Below are 25,000 nucleotides of genomic sequence, written 5' to 3' on the forward strand. Positions count from 1 at the left end.
AGTAACACTACTATAGGTTAGTAACACTACTACAGGGTAATAACACTACTACAGGGTAATAACACTACTACAGGGTAATAACACTACTGATACTACAGGTTAGTAACACTACTACAGGTCAGTAACACTACTACAGGGTAATAACACTACTACTGGGTAGTAACACTACTACAGGGTAATAACACTACTACAGGGTAATAACACTACTACAGGGTAATAACACTACTACAGGGTAATAACACTACTAGATACTACAGGGTAATAACACTACTAGATACTACAGGTTAGTAACACTACTACAGGTTAGTAACACTACTACAGGGTAGTAACACTACTAGCTACTACAGGTTAGTAACACTACTACAGGTTAGTAACACTACTACAGGTTAGTAACACTACTACAGGGTAATAACACTACTACAGGTTAGTAAAACTACTACAGGGTAATAACACTACTACAGGGTAATAACACTACTACAGGGTAATAACACTACTAGCTACTACAGGTTAGTAACACCACTACAGGTTAGTAACACTACTACAGGGTAATAACACTACTACAGGGTAATAACACTACTAGCTACTACAGGTTAGTAACACCACTACAGGTTAGTAACACTACTACAGGGCAATAACACTACTACAGGGTAATAACACTACTACAGGTTAGTAGCACTACTACAGGTTAGTAACACTACTACAGGGTAGTAACACTACTACAGGGTAATAACACTACTAGATACTACAGGTTAATAACACTACTACAGGGTAATAACACTACTACATACAGTGGTAATAACACTTCTATCTACAGGGTAATAACACCACTAGATACTACAGGGTAATAACACTACTACAGGTTAGTAACCACTACTACAGGTTATTAACACTACTACAGGGTATAACACACTACTGGGTATAACACTACTACTGGTGAATAACACTACTACTGGGTAATAACACTACTACAGGGTAAGAACACTATTAGATACTACAGGTTAGTAACACTACTACAGTTAGTAACACTACTAAGGTGATTAACACTACTACAGGGTAATAACACTACTAAGGGTAATAACACTAACTAGATACTACAGGTTAGTAACACTACTACAGGTTAGTAACACTACTATAGGTTAGTAACACTACTAGCAGGGTAATAACACTACTAGCTACTACAGGTTAGTAACACTACTACAGGTTAGTAACACTACTACAGGTTAGTAACACTACTGATAGGTTAGTAACACTACTATAGGTTAGTAACACTACTATAGGTTAGTAACACTACTATAGGTTAGTAACACTACTACAGGTTAGTAACACTACTATAGGTCAGTAACACTACTATAGGTTAGTAACACTACTATAGGTTAGTAACACTACTACAGGTTAGTAACACTACTACAGGTTAGTAACACTACTATAGGTTAGTAACACTACTATAGGTTAGTAACACTACTATAGGTTAGTAACACTACTACAGGGTAATAACACTACTACAGGGTAATAACACTACTACAGGTTAGTACACTACTACAGGGTAATAACACTACTACAGGGTAATAACACTATTAGATACTACAGGTTAGTAACACTACTACAGGTTAGTAACACTACTATAGGTGATTAACACTACTACAGGGTAATAACACTACTAAAGGGTAATAACACTACTAGATACTACAGGTTAGTAACACTACTACAGGTTAGTAACACTACTATAGGTTAGTAACACTACTACAGGGTAATAACACTACTAGCTACTACAGGTTAGTAACACTACTACAGGTTAGTAACACTACTATAGGTTAGTAACACTACTATAGGTTAGTAACACTACTATAGGTTAGTAACACTACTATAGGTTAGTAACACTACTACAGGGTAATACACTATTACAGGGTAATAACACTACTACAGGGTAATAACACTACTGATACTACAGGTTAGTAACACTACTACAGGTTAGTAACACTACTACAGGGTAATAACACTACTACAGGGTAATAACACTATTACAGGGTAATAACACTACTACAGGGTAATAACACTACTGATACTACAGGTTAGTAACACTACTACAGGGTAATAACACTACTACAGGGTAATAACACTACTACAGGGTAATAACACTACTAGATACTACAGGGTAATAACACTACTAGATACTACAGGTTAGTAACACTACTACAGGTTAGTAACACTACTACAGGGTAGTAACACTACTAGCTACTACAGGTTAGTAACACTACTACAGGTTAGTAACACTACTACAGGGTAATAACACTACTACAGGTTAGTAAAACTACTACAGGGTAATAACACTACTACAGGGTAATAACACTATTACAGGGTAATAACACCACTAGCTACTACAGGTTAGTAACACCACTACAGGGTAATAACACTACTACAGGGTAATAACACTACTAGTTACTACAGGTTAGTAACACTACTACAGGGCAATAACACTACTACAGGGTAATACACTACTACAGGTTAGTAGCACTACTACAGGTTAGTAACACTACTACAGGGTAGTAACACTACTACAGGGTAATAACACTACTAGATACTACAGGTTAATAACACTACTACAGGGTAATAACACTACTACAGGGTAATAACACTTCTACAGGGTAATAACACTACTAGATACTACAGGGTAATAACACTACTACCGGTTAGTAACACTACTACAGGTTAGTAACACTACTACAGGGTAATAACACTACTGCAGGGTAATAACACTACTACAGGGTAATAACACTACTACAGGGTAATAACACTTCTACAGGGGTATAACACTACTAGATACTACAGGGTAATAACACTACTACAGGTTAGTAACACTACTACAGGTTAGTAACACTACTACAGCTTAGTAACACTACTACAGGGTAATAACACTACTACAGGGTAATAACACTACTACTGGGTAATAACACTACTACTCCTCTCTCCCTCACCACCTCCCACTCCCCCCCACTCTCCTCTCTCCCTCACCACCTCCCACTCTCCCCCCCCCACTCTCCTCTCTCCCTCACCACCTCCCACTCTCCCCCCCCCACTCTCCTCTCTCCCTCACCACCTCCCACTCTCCCCCCCCACTCTCCTCTCTCCCTCACCACCTCCCACTCCCCCCCACTCTCCTCTCTCCCTCACCCCCCCCCCCACTCTCCTCTCTCCCTCACCACCTCCCCCCCCACTCTCCTCTCTCCCTCACCACCCCCCCCCCACTCTCCTCTCTCCCTCACCACCCCCCCCCCCACTCTCCTCTCTCCCTCACCATCTCCCACTCCCCCCCCCACTCTCCTCTCTCCCCTCACCACCTCCCACTCCCCCCCCCACTCTCCTCTCTCCCTCACCACCCTCCCACTCCCCCCCCCCACTCTCCTCTCCCCCTCACCACCTCCCACCCCCCACCCCACGGGCCCCCCCCCCCCTCATCCTCTCTCCCTCACCACCTCCCACTCCCCCCCCACTCTCCTCTCCTCCTCACCACCTCCCACTCTCCCCCCCCCACTCTCCTCTCTCCCTCAAACCCTCCCACTCCCCCCCCCCCCACTCTCCTCTCTCCCTCACCACCTCCCACTCCCCCCCCCCCCCACTCTCCTCTCTCCCTCACCACCCCCCCCACCTCTCCTCTCTCCCTCATCCCCCCCACTCTCCTCCTCCCTCACCACCTCCACTCCCCCCCCACTCTCCTCTCTCCCTCACCACCCTCCACTCCCCCCCCCCGCTCTCCTCTCTCCCTCACCACCTCCCACTCTCCCCCCCCCCCGCTCTCCTCTCTCCCTCACCACCTCCCACTCCCCCCCCCCCACTCTCCTCTCTCCCTCGCCACCTCCCACTCTCCCCCCCACTCTCCTCTCTCCCTCGCCACCTCCCACTCTCCTCTCTCCCTCGCCACCTCCCACTCTCCTCTCTCCCTCGCCACCTCCCACTCTCCCCCACTCTCCTCTCCCTCACCACCTCCCACTCTCCCCCCACTCTCCTCTCTCCCTCACCACCTCCCACTCTCCCCCCCACTCTCCTCTCCCTCACCACCTCCCTCTCCACCCCACTCTCCTCTCCCTCACCACCTCCCACTCTCCCCCCCACTCTCCTCTCTCCCTCACCACCTCCCACTCTCCCCCACTCTCCTCTCTCCCTCACCACCTCCCACTCTCCCCCCACTCTCCTCTCCCTCACCACCTCCCACTCTCCCCCCCACTCTCACCACCTTCCACTCTCCCCCCACTCTCCTCTCCCTCACCACCTCCCACTCTCCCCCCCTCTCCTCTCCCTCACCACCTCCCACTCTCCTCTCTCCCTCACCATCTCCCACTCTCCCCCCACTCTCCTCTCCCTCACCACTCCCACTCTCCCCCCACTCTCCTCTCTCCCTCACCACCTCCCACTCTCCCCCACTCTCCTCTCCCTCCCACTCTCCCCCCCACTCTCCTCTCTCCCTCACCACCTCCCACTCCCCCCCCCACTCTCCTCTCCCCCCACTCTCCTCCCTTCTGTAGGTGTTTTACATGGCGTCTGCCCACGGGTCTGTGTACAGAGGTGTTTGACTTCATGCAGGCCTTGAGTGAGAATGGGACTGGAGACAACCACCCTTCCACGGTCTTCATACACGAAGGAAAGGAGAAGGAGAAGAGGGAGAGCATGGAGAAGAGGGAGAGCATGGAGAAGAGGGAGAGCATGGAGAGAGGGGAGTTGGGCATGGAGAGAGGGGAGTTGGGCACGGAGAGAGGGGAGGTGGGCACGGAGAGAGGGGAGGTGGGCACGGAGAGAGGGGAGGTGGGCACGGAGAGAGGGGAGTTGGGCACGGAGAGAGGGGCGGTGGGCACGGAGAGAGGGGAGGTGGGCACGGAGAGAGGGGAGTTGGGCACGGAGAGAGGGGCGGTGGGCACGGAGAGAGGGGAGGTGGGCACGGAGAGAGGGGAGGTGGGCACGGAGAGAGGGGAGTTGGGCACGGAGAGAGGGGCGGTGGGCACGGAGAGAGGGGAGGTGGGCACGGAGAGAGGGGAGGTGGGCACGGAGAGAGGGGAGGTGGGCACGGAGAGAGGGGAGGTGGGCACGGAGAGAGGGGAGGTGGGCACGGAGAGAGGGGAGGTGGGCACGGAGAGAGGGGCGGTGGGCACGGAGAGAGGGGAGGTGGGCACGGAGAGAGGGGAGGTGGGCACGGAGAGAGGGGAGGTGGGCACGGAGAAAGAGCGAGGGGAGGAGAGAAGTGAGAAGGATAAGGAAAGAGAAAAAGAGAAAGATGAAGATATGGAGACAGAAGACAGAGGGAAGAAGACAGAGAACGAGCAATTGGAGGAGAACGAGGACAACGCGGCCCACAACCAAGCGGAAGAACAGGTCTCGTCTTTTACCGTCCATGGAGTTGAGTCTACCTCCGGGGACCCTGCCTCCTGTCCTCTCACCCAGACGGAGGAGCCGGAGTCGGGGACAGCACCCGGCCTTGACCCCTCTCTCCCTCTGGATTTCATGGAGGTGGGTTTAGTTCCCTTGTGGTTTGTAGTATTTGAGAGTGAAATGTTTCCTCTACAAAGCTGAAAATGCCAGTGCCACTTCCTAAACATAGCAGCAACAGTCTTCATACAGTGCCTTGCGAAAGTATTCGGCCCCCTTGAACTTTGCAACCTTTTGCCACATTTCAGGCTTCAAACATAAAGATATAAAACTGTATTTTTTTGTGAAGAATCAACAACAAGTGGGACACAAACATGAAGTGGAACGACATTTATTGGATATTTCAAACTTTTTAACAAATCAAAAACTGAAAAAATTGGGCGCGCAAATTTTTTCAAAAGGTCGCAAAGTTCAAGGGGGCGGAATACTTTCGCAAGGCACTATGTACTTTGTTCTAGCTCTGATGCTGATTCCTCTGTTCAGTTCACACACTGTTTAATTGGGTTTAATGAGATCACCTGTATAAGATAACGTAGTTCATAAATTTTCCGTTAATTAAATCACGCGTTCTCCAGATGTTGCAGTTCTCCCTGGAGTCCCCGGGGGGCGCCACTCTGGCCTGTCTCAGTCTGATGACTCTGGGTCTGCTGTCAGTCCACGTCTCCATACCTGAACACATAGTGGTGTTGGACAGCACCATGGTGGACAATGAGGTGGTTAAGAGGTACACACACACCTGCACTTACACAACTACACACCGTTTCTCTGGCGCTCCTTCTTTCTCTCTGTCTAAAATGAAAAGTTGTTTCTCCAAATTAGTTTTTCTCATGTAGTCCCAGATCCAGATTATTATACAGTCCCCTATAGCCCCAGTCCCCTATAGCCCCAGATCCATGTTATTATACAGTCCCCTATAGCCCCAGATCCATGTTATTATATAGTCCCCTATAGCCCCAGATCCATATTATTATACAGTCCCCTATAGCCCCAGATCCATATTATTAGACAGTCCCCTATAGCCCCAGATCCATATTATTATACAGTCCCCTATAGCCCCAGATCCATGTTATTATACAGTCCCCTATAGCCCCAGATCCATATTATTATACAGTCCCCTATAGCCCCAGATCCATATTATTATACAGTCCCCTATAGCCCCAGATCCATATTATTAGACAGTCCCCTATAGCCCCAGATCCATGTTATTATACAGTCCCCTATAGCCCCAGATCCATATTATTATACAGTCCCCTATAGCCCCAGATCCATGTTATTATACAGTCCCCTATAGCCCCAGATCCATATTATTATACAGTCCCCTATAGCCCCAGATCCATGTTATTATACAGTCCCCTATAGCCCCAGATCCATATTATTATACTGTCCCCTATAGCCCCAGATCCATATTATTATACAGTCCCCTATAGCCCCAGATCCATGTTATTATACAGTCCCCTATAGCCCCAGATCCATATTATAATACAGTCCCCTATAGCCCCAGATCCATGTTATTATACAGTCCCCTATAGCCCCAGATCCATGTTATTATATAGTCCCCTATAGCCCCAGATCCATATTATTACACAGTCCCCTATAGCCCCAGTCCCCTATAGCCCCAGATCCATATTATTATACAGTCCCCTATAGCCCCAGTCCCCTATAGCCCCAGTCCCCTATAGCCCCAGATCCATATTATTATACAGTCCCCTATAGCCCCAGTCCCCTATAGCCCCAGATCCATATTATTATACAGTCCCCTATAGCCCCAGTCCCCTATAGCCCCAGATCCATATTATTATACAGTCCCCTATAGCCCCAGTCCCCTATAGCCCCAGTCCCCTATAGCCCCAGATCCATATTATTACACAGTCCCCTATAGCCCCAGTCCCCTATAGCCCCAGATCCATATTATTATACAGTCCCCTATAGCCCCAGATCCATGTTATTATACAGTCCCCTATAGCCCCAGTCCCCTATAGCCCCAGATCCATATTATTAGACAGTCCCCTATAGCCCCAGATCCATATTATTAGACAGTCCCCTATAGCCCCAGATCCATGTTATTATACAGTCCCCTATAGCCCCAGTCCCCTATAGCCCCAGATCCATATTATTATACAGTCCCCTATAGCCCCAGATCCATATTATTATACAGTCCCCTATAGCCCCAGATCCATATTATTAGACAGTCCCCTATAGCCCCAGATCCATATTATTATACAGTCCCCTATAGCCCCAGTCCCCTATAGCCCCAGATCCATATTATTGGAGTATAGAGACGCCATGCCGGAGTATAGAGACGCCATGCCGGAGTATAGAGACGCCATGCTGGAGTATAGAGACGCCATGCTGGAGTATAGAGACGCCATGCCGGAGTATAGAGACGCCATGCCGGAGTATAGAGACGCCATGCCGGAGTATAGAGACGCCATGCCGGAGTATAGAGACGCCATGCCGGAGTATAGAGACGCCATGCCGGAGTATAGAGACGCCATGCCGGAGTATAGAGACGCCATGCCGGAGTATAGAGACGCCATGCCGGAGTATAGAGACGCCATGCCGGAGTATAGAGACGCCATGCCGGAGTATAGAGACGCCATGCCGGAGTATAGAGACGCCATGCCGGAGTATAGAGACGCCATGCCGGAGTATAGAGACGCCATGCCGGAGTATAGAGGCGCCATGCCGGAGTATAGAGGCGCCATGCCGGAGTATAGAGGCGCCATGCCGGAGTATAGAGGCGCCATGCCGGAGTATAGAGGCGCCATGCCGGAGTATAGAGGCGCCATGCCGGAGTATAGAGGCGCCATGCCGGAGTATAGAGGCGCCATGCCGGAGTATAGAGGCGCCATGCCGGAGTATAGAGGCGCCATGCCGGAGTATAGAGGCGCCATGCCGGAGTATAGAGGCGCCATGCCGGAGTATAGAGGCGCCATGCCGGAGTATAGAGACAAATTCCAAGTTTCATCTTCCCAAATAAATAAGTAGGGGAGGTCCATATTGTGTTGTTCCATATTCTCATATTTAGTGACGCCCTGTCTGTCTCTCTGCCCCTGTCTGTCTCTCTGCCCCTGTCTGTGTCTCTCTGCCCCTGTCTGTGTCTCTCTGCCCCTGTCTGTGTCTCTCTGCCCCTGTCTGTGTCTCTCTGCCCCTGTCTGTGTCTCTCTGCCCCTGTCTGTGTCTCTCTGCCCCTGTCTGTGTCTCTCTGCCCCTGTCTGTGTCTCTCTGCCCCTGTCTGTGTCTCTCTGCCCCTGTCTGTGTCTCTGCCCCTGTCTGTGTCTCTCTGCCCCTGTCTGTCTCTCTCTGCCCCTGTCTGTGTCTCTCTGCCCCTGTCTGCTGTCTCCTCTGCCCCTGTCCCCCTGTTGTCTCTCTGCCCCTGTCTGTGTCTCTCTGCCCCTGTCTGGCTGTCTCTCTGCCCCTGTCTGTGTCTCTCTGCCCCTGGTCTTGTGTCTCTCTGCCCTGTCTGTGTCTCTCTGCCCCTGTCTGTTGTCCTCTCTGCCCCTGTCTGTCGTCTCTCTGCCCCTGTTTTCCTGCCTGTCTTCTCTCTGCCCGCTGTCTGGTGTCTCTCTGCCCCTGTCTGTGTCTCCTCTGCCCCTGATCTGTGTCTCTCTGCCCCTGTCTGTGTCTCCTCTGCCCTTCCTGTCTCTCCTTGTTCCTGGTCTGTGTCTCTCTCTGTTCCCTGTCTGTCTCTCTCTGCCCCTGTCCTGTCTCTCTCTGCCCCCCTGTCTGTGTCTTCTGCCCCCTGTCTGTCCTCTCTGCCCCCGTCTGTCTCTCTGCCCCTGTCTTGTCTCTCTGGCCCTGTCCTGTGCTCTCTCTTGTTCCTGCTCTGTGTCTCTCTCTGCCCTGTCTGTGTCTCTCTGCCCCTGTCTGTCTCTCTGCCCCTGTCTGTCTCTCTTCCCCTGTCGTCTCTCTGCCCCTGTCTGTCTCTCTGCCCCTGTCTGTCTCTCTGCCCCTGTCTGTCTCTCTGCCCCTGTCTGTCTCTCTGCCCCTGTCTGTCTCTCTGCCCCTGTCTGTCTCTCTGCCCCTGTCTGTCTCTCTGCCCTGTCTGTGTCTCTCTGCCCCTGTCTGTGTCTCTCTGCCCCTGTCTGTGTCTCTCTGCCCCTGTCTGTGTCTCTCTGCCCCTGTCTGTGTCTCTCTGCCCCTGTCTGTGTCTCTCTGCCCCTGTCTGTGTCTCTCTGCCCCTGTCTGTGTCTCTCTGCCCCTGTCTGTGTCTCTCTGCCCCCTGTCTGTGTCTCTCTCCCCCTGTCTGTGTCTCTCTGCCCCTGTCTGTGTCTCTCTGCCCCCGTCTGTCTCTCTGCCCCCCGTCTGTCTCTCTGCCCCTGTCTGTGTCTCTCTCTCCGCCGTCTGTGTCTCTCTCTCCGCCCCATCTGTCTCTCTTTCTCTATCTCCGCCCCCGCCTGTCTCTCTCTCTCTCTGCCCCCGTCTGTCTCTCTCTCTCTCTCTCTCTCTCTCTCTGCCCCCGTCTGTCTCTCTCTCTCTCTCTCTCGCCCCCGTCTGTCTCTCTCTCTCTCTCTCTCTCCACCCCCGTCTGTCTCTCTCTCTCTCTCTCCGCCCCCATCTGTCCTCTCTCTCTCTCTCTCTCTCTCTCTCTCTCTCTCTCTCTCTCTACCCTCGTCTGTCTCTCTCTCTCTTTGTCTCTTCTCTCAGTATCTCAGTGCTGGCTGAGGATGATGATGATGAAGAGGAGAACGAGGGGCGGAGTCGGATCGAGGTGAGGGCTCACAAGGCGTCCCACACCAAGTACCTGATGATGCGTGGATACTGCGTTCCCCGGGATCGTCAACCTCCGAAACCTCAACACCAACGATAGTATCGTGGTGGAATCGTGTACCATGAGACTACATCTACGACACACACCTGTAACACACACTGTTTACTACCCAGGGTAGGTACACACACCTGTACACACACTGTTTACTACCCAGGGTAGGTACACACACCTGTACACACACTGTTTACTACCCAGGGTAGGTACACACACCTGTACACACACTGTTTATTACCCAGGGTAGGTACACACACCTGTACACACACTGTTTATTTACCCAGGGTAGGGTACACACCTAAACACACACACAACACATAAGAATTCTCTTCTCTCGCCTTCCTCTCTCCCATCTCTCTCTCCCTCCCTCGCCCTCCTCTCTCCCTCATCTCTCTCTTCCCCTCCCTCGCCCTCATCTCTCTCTTCCCCTCCTCGCCCTCATCTCTCTCTTCCCCTCCCTCGCCTCCCCTCGCCCTCATCTCTCTCTTCCCTCCCCTCGCCCTCATCTCTCTCTTCCCTCCCCTCGCCCTCATCTCTCTCTTCCCTCCCCTCGCCCTCATCTCTCTTCCCCTCCCTCGCCCTCATCTCTCTCTTCCCCCTCCCTCCTCTCTCCCCCCTCCCTCACCCTCCTCTCTCCCTCATCTCTCTCTTCCCCCTCCCTCCTCTCTCCCCCCTCCCTCACCCTCCTCTCTCCCTCATCTCTCTCCCCCTCCCTCCTCTCTCCCTAATCTCTCTTCCTCCTCTCTCCCTAATCTCTCTTCCTCCTCTCTCCCTCATCTCTCTTCCCCTCCCTCCTCTCTCTCTTCCCCTCCCTCATCTCTCTCTCCTCCTCTCAGACTCTCCTCCCATAGACTTCTCCAGACACGGTCCCTCTCTCCTCCCCTCTTTACTCTCCCATTCCCTCAGAGCCCATCCCTCCTCCTCCTCCTCTCCCTCCTCCTCCCCCCTCCCCTTCTCCCCCTCCTCCTCCGTAGAGGTGTGTGAGGGGCGTCTGGTGACTCAGAGAGGGTATAGCCCAGAGGACATTGGTGCTGTGGCAGAGCTCAGAGCAACGCTGGAGAGACACGGAGCCTTCGGATTGGACAGGCGGGACCTGGTGACATCACACACACACCTGGCCGACCCGAGAGACGGGCGTACCAGAGGTCTGCAGCGGTACATACAGGTAGAGACACACTGAAACAGAACATACAGGTAGAGACACACTGAAACAGAACATACAGGTAGAGACACACTGAAACAGAACGTACAGGTAGAGACACACTGAAACAGAACATACAGGTAGAGACACACTGAAACAGAACATACAGGTAGAGACACACTGAAACAGAACGTACAGGTAGAGACACACTGAAACAGAACGTACAGGTAGAGACACACTGAAACAGAACATACAGGTAGAGACACACTGAAACAGAACATACAGGTAGAGACACACTGAAACAGAACGTACAGGTAGAGACACACTGAAACACACTGAAACACAACATACAGGTAGAGACACACTGAAACACACTGAAACACACTGAAACACACTGAAACACACTGAAACAGAACGTACAGGTAGAGACACACTGAAACAGAACGTACAGGTAGAGACACACTGAAACAGAACGTACAGGTAGAGACACACTGAAACAGAACATACAGGTAGAGACACACTGAAACACACTGAAACAGAACGTACAGGTAGAGACACACTGAGACACACTGAAACAGAACGTACAGGTAGAGACACACTGAAACAGAACATACAGGTAGAGACACACTGAAACAGAACATACAGGTAGAGACACACTGAAACAGAACGTACAGGTAGAGACACACTGAAACAGAACATACAGGTAGAGACACACTGAAACAGAACATACAGGTAGAGACACACTGAAACAGAACATACAGGTAGACACACTGAAACAGAACATACAGGTAGAGACACACTGAAACAGAACATACAGGTAGAGACACACTGAAACAGAACATACAGGTAGAGACACACTGAAACACACTGAAACAGAACGTACAGGTAGAGACACACTGAAACAGAACGTACAGGTAGAGACACACTGAAACACACTGAAACAGAACGTACAGGTAGACACACTGAAACAGAACGTACAGGTAGACACACTGAAACAGAACGTACAGGTAGAGACACACTGAAACAGAGCATACAGGTACCTCTGCTCTGTGATTGGTTCATGTGTCAATTTTCTCCTCTGTGATTGGCTGTAGGACTTGCTGGAGGAAGAGCTGGTGTTGGAGGTGGGAGGGAGCTCAGTGCGTCTGGTGTTACTGAGTCACGCTGAGCCCTGGCTACTGACCTCCACAGAGAGGCAGAGAGACCGGCCACACCAAGCCCAGCGAGGAGCCTCTGCCTTTGGAGACAGAAAGCACCACAACCCCCTCCTCCGCAAGAGAAGAATGGTGGTCCCCAGAGAGCAGGAACCACGTAGTAAGAGAGGGAGAAGAGAAACGCTGATGGTGGAAGAGGAGGTTGAGAAGAGGGAGGAGACACCGGAGGAGGAGGAGGAGAGAGAGGAGACACCGGAGGAAGAGGAGGAGGAGGAGGAGAGGAAGAAGATGCAGCCTGAAGAGAAAGACAGGAACGAGACTGCAGAGGAGAGATGGATGAAGAGGAGAGAGGAGGAGGAAGAGAAAGAAGAAGAGAGGGTACAAGAGGAACCATCATCTACCATTGAGACAGAACAGAGCACAGGTGAGACTACAGCTGACCCCGTTAACCAGACTACAGCTGACCCCGTTAACCAGACTACAGCTGACCCCGTTAACCAGACTACAGCTGACCCCGTTAACCAGACTACAACTGACCCCCGTTAACCAGACTACAACTGACCTCCATTAACCAGACTACAGCTGACCCCGTTAACCAGACTACAGCTGACCCTGTTAACCAGACTACAGCTGACCCCGTTAACTAGACTACAACTGACCTCCGTTAACCAGACTACAGCTGACCCCTGTTAACCAGACTACAGCTGACCCCGTTAACCAGACTACAACTGACCTCGTTAACCAGACTACAGCTGACCCCCGTTAACCAGACTACAGCTGACCCCGTTAACCAGACTACAGCTGACCCCGTTAACCAGACTACAGCTGCCCCCGTTAACCAGACTACAGCTGCCCCCGTTAACCAGACTACAGCTGCCCCCGTTAACCAGACTACAGCTGACCCCGTTAACCAGACTACAGCTGACCCAGTTAACTAGACTACAGCTGACCCCGTTAACCAAACTACAGCTGACCCCGTTAACCACACTACAGCTGACCCCCGTTAACCAGACTACAGCTGACCCCCGTTAACCAGACTACAGCTGACCCCCGTTAACCAGACTACAGCTGACCCCGTTAACCAGACTACAGCTGATCCAGTTAACTAGACTACAGCTGACCCCCATTAACCAGACTACATCTGTCCCAGTTAACTAGACTACAGCTGACCCCGTTAACCAGACTACAGCTGACCCCGTTAACCAGACTACAGCTGACCCAGTTAACTAGACTACAGCTGACCCCCATTAACCAGACTACAGCTGACCCAGTTAACTAGACTACAGCTGACCCCGTTAACCAGACTACTGCAGACCCCCATTAACCAGACTACAGCTGACCCCGTTAACCAGACTACATCTGACCCCGTTAACCAGACTACAGCTGACCCAGTTAACTAGACTACAGCTGACCCCGTTAACCAGACTACAGCTGACCCCCGTTAACCAGACTACAGCTGACCCTGTTAACCAGACTACAGCTGACCCCGTTAACCAGACTACAGCTGACCCCGTTAACCAGACTACAGCTGACCCCCCATTAACCAGACTACAGCTGACCCCCGTTAACCAGACTACAGCTGACCCCGTTAACCAGACTACAGCTGACCCCGTTAACCAGACTACAGCTGACCCCGTTAACCAGACTACAGCTGACCCCGTTAACCAGACTACAGCTGACCCCGTTAACCAGACTACAGCTGACCCCGTTAACAGACTACAGCTGACCCCGTTAACCAGACTACAGCTGACCCCCGTTAACCAGACTACAGCTGACCCCGTTAACCAGACTACAGCTGACACCGTTAACCAGACTACAGCTGACCCCGTTAATCAGACTACAGCTGACCCCCGTTAACCAGACTACAGCTGACCCCCCGATCTGTTCACCGGTTTGTTTCATCGTGTTTTTATTTTCCTCAGAGGGCGACGGCAAGAAGCCATTTTCATCTCTAGCGAGGAAGAGGATGGTGAAGCCAGCGGACTGCGCGAGGAAGAGGACGACAGCGGCGGCGTGTGTGACGTGTCGTCGTCAGTCGTCCGTGGCGTATCGTGGACGGCAGTCTGAACAGGCCGGTGTGTAAAGGCATGCTGGACGCTGTCCTCTACCACATCATGACCCGGCCCGGTTACCAGAACACGTCTTACTGGAACACTACAGAGGGGTCTTGCAGCCAGTGGTGGTACTGGACCTCGTGCAGGTAGGAACGACGACCACACCAGGGCCGTGCACAGACCTTTGGTGGGGCAGCTGCTAAAAATATATATACAAATATTTTACCGTCATTCCATTCAACAGCATTCCCCAATATTAAACCTCATTCCATTCAACAGCATTCCCAAAAATGTTACCTCATTCCATTCAACAGCATTCCCAAAATGTTTACCACATTCCATTCAACAGCATTCCCCAATATTAAACCTCATTCCATTCAACAGCATTCCCCAATATTAAACCTCATTCCATTCAACAGCATTCCCAAAATGTTTACCTCATTCCATTCAACAGCATTCCCCAATATTAAACCTCATTCCATTCAACAGCATTCCCCAATATTAAACCTCATTCCATTCAACAGCATTCCCCAATATTAAACCTCATTCCGTTCAACAGCATTTCCCCAATATTAAACCTCATTCCATTCAACAGCATTCCCCCAATATTAAACCTCATTCCATTCAACAGCATTCCCCCAATATTTTTACCTCATTCCATTCAACAGCATTCCCCAATATTAAACCTCATTCCATTCAACAGCATTCCCCAATATTAAACCTCATTCCATTCAACAGCATTCCCCAATAGTAAACCTCATTTCCATTCAACAGCATTCCCCAATATTAAACCTCATTCCGTTCAACAGCATTCCCCAATATTAAACCTCATTCCATTCAACAGCATTCCCCAATATTAAACCTCATTCCATTCAACAGCATTCCCAATATTAAACCTCATTCCATTCAACATGCATTTCCCCAATAGTTAAACCTCATTCCATTCAACAGCATTCCCCAATATTAAACCTATTCCATTTCAGCTGATCATCGGGGATGTAGGCTAGATCAGCTGGGATGTAGGCTAGATCAGCTGGGATGTAGACTGATCAGCTGGGATGTAGGCTAGTCAGCTGATCATCGGGGATGTAGGCTAGATCAGCTGGGATGTAGACTAGATCAGCTGGGATGTAGGCTAGATCAGCTGGGATGTAGGCTAGATCAGCTGGGATGTAGGCTAGATCAGCTGGGATGTAGGCTCGATCAGCTGGCGATGTAGACTAGATCAGCTGGGATGTAGGGGGGCTAGATCAGCTGGACTGGGAGGATGTAGGCTAGATCAGCTGATCATCGGGATGTAGGCTAGATCAGCTGGGATGTAGGCTAATCAGCTGGGTTGTAGGCTAGATCAGCTGGGATGTAGGCTAGATCAGCTGGGATGTAGGCTAGATCAGCTGGGATGTAGGCTAGATCAGCTGGGATGTAGGCTAGATCAGCTGGGATGTAGGCTAGATCAGCTGGGATGTAGACTAGATCAGCTGGGATGTAGGCTAGATCAGCTGGGATGTAGGCTAGATCAGCTGGGATGTAGGCTAGATCAGCTTGGGATGTAGGCTTAGATCAGCTGGGATGTAGACTAGATCAGCTGGGATGTAGGCTAGATCAGCTGGGATGTAGGCTAGATCAGCTGGGATGTAGGCTAGATCAGCTGATCATCGGGGATGTAGGCTAGATCAGCTGGATGTAGGCTAGATCAGCTGGGTTGTAGGCTAGATCAGCTGGGATGTAGGCTGATCAGCTGGGATGTAGGCTAGATCTAGCTGGGATGTAGGCTAGATCAGCTGGGATGTAGGCTAGATCAGCTGGGATGTAGGCTAGATCAGTGGGATGTAGGCTAGATCAGCTGGGATGTAGACTAGATCAGCTGGGATGTAGGCTAGATCAGCTGGGATGTAGGCTAGATCAGCTGGGATGTAGACTAGATCAGCTGGGATGTAGGCTAGATCAGCTGGGATGTAGGCTAGATCAGCTGGGATGTAGGCTAGATCAGCTGGGATGTAGGCTAGATCAGCTGATCATCGGGATGTAGGCTAGATCAGCTGGGATGTAGACTAGATCAGCTGGGATGTAGGCTAGATCAGCTGGGTTGTAGGCTAGATCAGCTGGGATGTAGGCTAGATCAGCTGGGATGTAGGCTAGATCAGCTGGGATGTAGGCTAGATCAGCTGGGATGTAGGCTAGATCAGCTGGGATGTAGGCTAGATCAGCTGGGATGTAGGCTAGATCAGCTGGGATGTAGACTAGATCAGCTGGGATGTAGGCTAGATCAGCTGGGTTGTAGGCTAGATCAGCTGGGTTGTAGGCTAGATCAGCTGGGATGTAGGCTAGATCAGCTGGGATGTAGGCTAGATCAGCTGGGATGTAGGCTAGATCAGCTGGGATGTAGGCTAGATCAGCTGGGATGTAGGCTAGATCAGCTGGGATGTAGGCTAGATCAGCTGGGATGTAGGCTAGATCAGCTGGGATGTAGGCTAGATCAGCTGATCGTCGGGATGTAGGCTAGATCAGCTGGGATGTAGGCTAGATCAGCTGGGATGTAGGCTAGATCAGCTGGGATGTAGGCTAGATCAGCTGGGATGTAGGCTAGATCAGCTGGGATGTAGGCTAGATCAGCTGGGATGTAGGCTAGATCAGCTGATCATCGGGGATGTAGACTAGATCAGCTGGGATGTAGACTAGATCAGCTGGGATGTAGACTAGATCAGCTGATCATTGACTTCAAGGTTGAGTTCATTAGAAAATATTATTTTTGAATGGCGATTGTTGCATTTAAAATGGCGAAAGATAAGTAAATACAACAGAGGAAAGGTAAGTAATGTAATGTAACTAAGCACCCGCTCCTTCACAGCACCTGCTCCTCTCCCTGTCCCTCCTCTGCTCCTCCTCTCTCCTCCCCTCAGGCCCTCGTTGAGTTGGGCTGTATCAAGAAGAAGTACGTGACCAGACGTCCCAAACCCTCCCTCTTCTCCCGTCCAGCCGCCGTCCTCATGGTGGGGGAGGAGAGAGAGGGAGAGACGGGGGTGAGGCTGGAGGAGACGGGGGTGAGGCTGGAGGAGACGGGGGTGAGGCTGGAGGAGACGGGGGTGAGGCTGGAGGAGACGGGGGTGAGGCTGGAGGAGACGGGGGTCAGACCGGCTGAGACGACCACTGTGTTCTATGAGCCGACCATCGACTGCTGTCTGCGTCTAGGACAGGTTTTACCCCATGAAAACAACTGGAACCAGTGGGTCCAGTTCGCACAACATGAGAACAAACAGTAAGGACTGGAGTTTAAACTGATCTGGGTGCTATAATTCTTTAGTGCCACGCTGTAGTGAAACATTTTTAGGCCATAGACATAACATAGACATAACATAGACATAACATGACATAACATAGACATAACATAGACATAACATGGACATAACATGACATAGACATAACATGACATAACATAGACATAACATAGACATAACATAACATAGACATAACATAGACATAACATAGACATAACATAGACATAACATAACATGACATAACAGACATAACATAACATGACATAACATGACATAACATAGACATAACATAGACATAACATAGACATAACATAGACATAACATGACATAACATAGACATGACATGACATGACATGACATAACATAGACATAACATAGACATACATAGACATAACATGGACATAACATAACATGACTAACATAACATAACATAGACATAACATGACATAACATAACATAGACATAACATAGACATAACATGACATAACATAGACATAACATGGACATAACATAACATAACATAGACATAACATGGACATAACATAGACATAACATAACATAGACATAACATGACATAACATAGACATAACATGGACATAACATAGACATAACATAACATAGACATAACATGACATAACATAGACATAACATGGACATAACATAGACATAACATAACATAGACATAACATAGACATAACATAACATGACTAAACATAACATAACAACATAACATAACATGACTAAACATAACATAGACATAACGTTGTGCAACTGAAAATGTTTTGCAACAAAAAAAATGAAAGTTTTTGAAAGTATTGTGAAAAAGGAAAGTTAGTCCCTGTCTGTTTCGTTCCCTATGATTCTGTTTGGTTCCATTGAGTTGTTAGTGGATACACACCAGGACTGCTAGGGGACGGGAGTTTTACTTGATCACGATTAATAGGCCCAGGAGTTAAAACAACTAGTTTCTTCACAGTGGTTAACCCAAGGTCTTTCGTTCTGACTCTCTTACCGGACAGCAAGATTAGATTTTAGCTAAAATAAAAATAAAAAAAGATGTTTAGTTTCAGTTGTAGTGACACAGATCTCTGGGAATTAGTTTCACATCTTAGATGTCCTTTCATTGGGGAAAACCTGTTATGGTTTCATTTCAGTTTCGTTATTGTTTTCTTGAATGTGTGATTTAATAAAAAATTCAAATCGTGAAATGAGACTCGTGATGCTTTTTTAAAAATCTAAGATGAAACAAGTTATTTAGTTTTTAATTTTTTAAAAGAGAACAAGTCCCTTTGTTTTGTGGTTTGTCAACATGGACACAGAATAACTTCCTGTTGCTGGTTCAATACATTTGAATAACTTCCTGTTGCTGGTTCAATACATCTGGATAACTTCCTGTTGCTGGTTCAATACATCTGAATAACTTCCTGTTGCTGGTTCAGTAACCAGACCTGTTCAATCCATCTGAATAACTTCCTGTTGCTGGTTCAGTAACCAGACCTGTTCAATACATCTGAATAACTTCCTGTTGCTGGTTCAGTAACCAGACCTGTTCAATACATCTGAATAACTTCCTGTTGCTGGTTCAGTAACCAGACCTGTTCAATACATCTGAATAACTTCCTGTTGCTGGTTCAGTAACCAGCCCTGTTGCTGGTTCAGTAACCAGCCCTGTTGCTGGTTCAGTAACCAGCCCTGTTGCTGGTTCAGTAACCTGCCCTGTTGCTGGGTCAGTAACCTGCCCTGTTGCTGGGTCAGTAACCAGCCCTGTTGCTGGGTCAGTAACCAGCCCTGTTGCTGGGTCAGTAACCAGCCCTGTTGCTGGGTCAGTAACCAGCCCTGTTGCTGGGTCAGTAACCAGCCCTGTTGCTGGGTCAGTAACCAGCCCTGTTGCTGGGTCAGTAACCAGCCCTGTTGCTGGGTCAGTAACCAGCCCTGTTGCTGGGTCAGTAACCAGCCCTGTTGCTGGGTCAGTAACCAGCCCTGTTGCTGGGTCAGTAACCTGCCCTGTTGCTGGTACAGTAACCAGCCCTGTTGCTGGGTCAGTAACCAGCCCTGTTGCTGGGTCAGTAACCAGCCCTGTTGCTGGGTCAGTAACCAGCCCTGTTGCTGGGTCAGTAACCCGCCCTGTTGCTGGGTCAGTAACCCGCCCTGTTGCTGGGTCAGTAACCCGCCCTGTTGCTGGGTCAGTAACCCGCCCTGTTGCTGGGTCAGTAACCCGCCCTGTTGCTGGGTCAGTAACCCGCCCTGTTGCTGGGTCAGTAACCCGCCCTGTTGCTGGGTCAGTAACCCGCCCTGTTGCTGGGTCAGTAACCCGCCCTGTTGCTGGGTCAGTAACCAGCCCTGTTGCTGGGTCAGTAACCAGCCCTGTTGCTGGTTCAGTAACCTATTTCGCAACAAAGCCTCCTTCACTCAAGCCGCCAAGCTTACCCTAGTGAAACTGACTATCCTACCGATCCTCGACTTCGGCGATGTCATCTACAAAATAGCTTCCAATACTCTACTCAGCAAACTGGATGCAGTCTATCACAGTGCCATCTGTTTTGTTACCAAATCACCTTATGCCACCCGTCTCCTGCGACCTGTATGCTCTAGTCGGCTGGCCCTCGCTACATATTCGTCACCAGACCCACTGGCTCCAGGTCATCTATAAGTCCATGCTAGGTAAAGCTCCGCCTTATCTCAGTTCACTGGTCACGATGGCAACACCCACCCGTAGCACGCCCTCCAGCAGGTGTATCTCACTGATCATCCCCAAAGCCAATACCTCATTTGGCCGCCTTTCCTTCCAGATCTCTGCTGCCAGTGACTGGAACGAATTGCAAAAATCGCTGAAGTTGGAGACTTTTATCTCCCTCACCAACTTTAAACATCAACTATCAGAGCAGCTAACCGATCGCTGCAGCTGTACATAGTCTATTGGTAAATAGCCCACCCAATCTACCTACCTCATCCCCATACTGTTTGCATTTTATTTACTTTACTGCTCTTTTGCCCAACTGTATCTCTACTTGCACATCATCAACTGCTCGTTTATCACTCCAGTGTTAATCTGCTCAATTGTAAATCTTCGCTCCCATGGCCTATTTATTGCCCACCTCCTCATGCCTTTTGCACAGACTGTATATAGACTTGATTTTTTTCTACTGCGTCATTGACTTGTTTATTGTGTTATTGGCTTGTTTATTGTTTATTCCATGTGTGACTCTGTGTTGTTGTATCTGTCGAACTGCTTTGCTTTATCTTTGCCAGGTCGCAGTTGTAAATGAGAACTTGTTCCTCAACTTGCCTACCTGGTTAAATAAAGGTGAAATAAAAAAATAAAATCAACAAGTATTTGAACCGTGTCACATCAGCTTTTCGAAATCAGTTCTCCATGTTGATTAAACTTCATCACGTAGATTTCCGTTGTTGAAATGACGTGGAAACAGCGTGGATTCAACCAGTCTGTCCCCAGCGGAGTGTCACCGTTACCTTGTCAGGTGTCCCCAGCGGAGTGTCACCGTTACCTTGTCAGGTGTCCCCAGCGGAGTGTCACCGTTACCTTGTCAGGTGTCCCCAGCGGAGTGTCACCGTTACCTTGTCAGGTGTCCCCAGCGGAGTGTCACCGTTACCTTGTCAGGTGTCCCCAGCGGAGTGTCACCGTTACCTTGTCAGGTGTCCCCAGCGGAGGGTCACCGTTACCTTGTCAGGTGTCCCCAGCGGAGGGTCACCGTTACCTTGTCAGGTGTCCCCAGCGGAGTGTCACCGTTACCTTGTCAGGTGTCCCCAGCGGAGTGTCACCGTTACCTTGTCAGGTGTCCCCAGCGGAGTGTCACCGTTACCACCTTGTCAGGTGTCCCCAGCAGAGTGTCACCGTTACCTTGTCAGGTGTCCCCAGCGGAGGGTCACCGTTACCTTGTCAGGTGTCCCCAGCGGAGTGTCACCGTTACCTTGTCAGGTGTCCCCAGCGGAGGGTCACCGTTACCTTGTCAGGTGTCCCCAGCGGAGGGTCACCGTTACCTTGTCAGGTGTCCCCAGCGGAGTGTCACCGTTACCCTTGTCAGGTGTCCCCAGCGGAGTGTCACCGTTACCTTGTCAGGTGTCCCCAGCGGAGTGTCACCGTTACCTTGTCAGGTGTCCCCAGCGGAGGGTCACCGTTACCTTGTCAGGTGTCCCCAGCGGAGTGTCACCGTTACCTTGTCAGGTGTCCCCAGCGGAGGGTCACCGTTACCTTGTCAGGTGTCCCCAGCGGAGGGTCACCGTTACCTTGTCAGGTGTCCCCAGCGGAGGGTCACCGTTACCTTGTCAGGTGTCCCCAGCGGAGGGTCACCGTTACCTTGTCAGGTGTCCCCAGCGGAGTGTCACCGTTACCTTGTCAGGTGTCCCCAGCGGAGGGTCACCGTTACCTTGTCAGGTGTCCCCAGCGGAGTGTCACCGTTACCTTGTCAGGTGTCCCCTCTCCAGACGCCAGCTACGGGAGAGGGAGACCAGGCCAGGGGTTCAGGTCTTTATTCACAGCCTGCTATACTAGCTAGTAGTTTACTGTCTTATAATGTCAAGATCCTGTCAAATAAACAGTTCAATTGGATTGTGTAGATCAGTGTGTTGGAGGGTTAGTATGTGTGTTGGTGTGTCTTTGTGTGCGTCCTGTAACCAGGTTCATAGCTGATGGTGTGTGTGTGTGTTGGTGTACCTTGTCTTTGTGTGCGTCCTGTAACCAGGTTCATAGCTGATGGTGTGTGTGTGTGTGTGTGTGTGTGTGTGTGTGTGTGTGTGTGTGTGTGTTGGTGTACCTTATCTTTGTGTGCATCCTGTAACCAGGTTCATAGCTGATGGTGTGTGTGTGTGTCTTTGTGTGCGTCCTGTATTTGTTACTTTTATTTCCTATTGTTTGGGGGGGTAAACAATTAAACAATTAAACAATTAAACCACATTGTTGGTTAAAGGCTTGTCAGTCAGCATTTCACTGGAAGGTTGTTAGAGGATTTAAATTCCTATATATTTATTAACCAATTCAATTAATACACTCCGCCCATTTCTAAGGATTTGTAAGATACTTATTTGCATAAAATGGGCGGAGACCAGTCTCAAAATAAGGCAATAGAGTTTATTCTCGAGAGCACTGAACATGATACAATTTACAACAGGTTATAAACTGAAAATGAAGTCATTATAGTTCACAGGCCTTCCTACATCATTCCCTCATCGGTTTAGATCATTTACAACCAGGCCAAGGACTCCCTGTGTAGATAAGGAACAGACAGTCTTTGTTCTAATTCTTGATTATAATTACACACATTATATTCAGTACTAGGATTCAAATACAATTCAGACATCTATACAGTAACATAATAGTATTTTGATTAGTACATATACAGTAACATAATAGTATTCTGATTAGTACATATACAGTAACATCATAGTATTCTGATTAGTACATATACAGTAACATAATAGTATTCTGATTAGTACATATACAGTAACATAATAGTATTCTGATTAGTACATATACAGTAACATAATAGTATTCTGATTAGTACATATACAGTAACATAATAGTATTCTGATTAGTACATATACAGTAACATAATAGTATTCTGATTAGTACATATACAGTAACATAATAGTATTCCGATTAGTACATATACAGTAACATCATAGTATTCTGATTAGTACATATACAGTAACATAATAGTATTCTGATGAGTCAGTCCTGATTTGAAATGTATACATAATTAGTCATCATTGATAAACAATCCCTTACCAAAACGCCTGTTGTATTTGGTGCATGTGACAATTACGGTTTGATTTGTAACCAGGTGCATAGCTGAAGGTGTGTGTGTGATGTAGCCAGCTACGTATCTGAAGGTGTGTGTGTGAAGTAGCCAGCTACGTAGCTGAAGGTGTGTGTGTTAGTGTACCTTGCCTTTTGTGTGTGTTCTTTAGCCAGCTACGTAGCTGAACGTGTGTGTTCTGTAGCCAGCTACGTAGCTGAAGGTGTGTGCGTGATGTAGCCAGCTACGTAGCTGAAGATGTGTGTTCTGTAGCCAGCTACGTAGCTGAAGGTGGGTGTTCTGTAGCCAGCTACGTAGCTGAAGGTTCGTGTTCTGTAGCCAGCTACGTAGCTGAACGTGTGTGTTCTGTAGCCAGCTACGTAGCTGAACGTGTGTGTTCTGTAGCCAGCTACGTAGCTGAAGGTGTGTTCTGTAGCCAGCTACGTTGCTGAAGGTGTGTGTTCTTTAGCCAGCTACGTTGCTGAAGGTGTGTGTTCTGTAGCCAGCTACGTAGCTGAACGTGTGTGTTCTGTAGCCAGCTACGTTGCTGAAGGTGTGTGTTCTTTAGCCAGCTACGTTGCTGAAGGTGTGTGTTCTTTAGCCAGCTACGTTGCTGAAGGTGTATGTTCTTTAGCCAGCTACATAGCTGAAGGTGTGTTCTGTAGCCAGCTACATAGCTGAAGGGGTGTGTTCTGTAGCCAGCTTCGTAGCTGAAGGGGTGTGTTCTGTAGCCAGCTACGTAGCTGAAGGTGTGTGTTCTGTAGCCAGCTACGTAGCTGAAGGTGTGTGTTCTGTAGCCAGCTATGTAGCTGAAGGTGTGTGCATGATCTAGCCAGCTACGTAGCTGAATGAGACCGCTCTCCTGTATAGGAGTCCGATGTCGTGGAATTACTCTACCCAATGAGGAGAGACTTTTATTTATTCAAAATCATTCTACTTTATTCATCAGTTAATTATTGCAATAACGTAGCTGGTCAGAATGTACTTCTGAGGTGTTCGGCCGAGGGCTTAATGAAACCAGGAGTACAACATCCCTTTATAGTCAAACTACCTCAATAACGTAGCTGGTCAGAATGTACTTCTGAGGTGTTCGGCCGAGGGCTTAATGAAACCATGAGTACAACAGCCCTTTACAGTCAAACTACCTCAATAACGTAGCTGGTCAGAATGTACTTCTGAGGTGTTCGGCCGAGGGCTTAATGAAACCAGGAGTACAACATCCCTTTATAGTCAAACTACCTCAATAACGTAGCTGGTCAGAATGTACTTCTGAGGTGTTCGGCCGAGGGCTTAATGAAACCATGAGTACAACAGCCCTTTACAGTCAAACTACCTCAATAACGTAGCTGGTCAGAATGTACTTCTGAGGTGTTCGGCCGAGGGCTTAATGAAACCATGAGTACAACAGCCCTTTACAGTCAAACTACCTCAATAACGTAGCTGGTC

General features: G+C 49.0%; 1 protein-coding gene across 1 annotated transcript in view; it reads left to right on the plus strand.

Moving 5' to 3' along the window:
• Window positions 1–25,000, plus strand: part of LOC116358849 (general transcription factor 3C polypeptide 1-like) — an 83,834-nt gene that overhangs the window by 57,609 nt on the left and 1,225 nt on the right. Inside the window, 12 exon segments of the mRNA XM_031811092.1 lie at window positions 4,518–4,582; window positions 5,189–5,493; window positions 5,988–6,136; window positions 10,060–10,174; window positions 10,176–10,297; window positions 11,014–11,128; window positions 11,130–11,342; window positions 12,413–12,896; window positions 14,395–14,446; window positions 14,508–14,599; window positions 14,602–14,672; window positions 17,427–17,782. Coding sequence (XP_031666952.1) covers window positions 4,518–4,582; window positions 5,189–5,493; window positions 5,988–6,136; window positions 10,060–10,174; window positions 10,176–10,297; window positions 11,014–11,128; window positions 11,130–11,342; window positions 12,413–12,896; window positions 14,395–14,446; window positions 14,508–14,599; window positions 14,602–14,672; window positions 17,427–17,782 — 2,139 coding nt within the window.

The sequence above is a fragment of the Oncorhynchus kisutch genome, unplaced genomic scaffold (assembly GCF_002021735.2).
Source record: "Oncorhynchus kisutch isolate 150728-3 unplaced genomic scaffold, Okis_V2 Okis01b-Okis20b_hom, whole genome shotgun sequence".
Classification (NCBI taxonomy): Eukaryota; Metazoa; Chordata; class Actinopteri; order Salmoniformes; family Salmonidae; genus Oncorhynchus; species Oncorhynchus kisutch.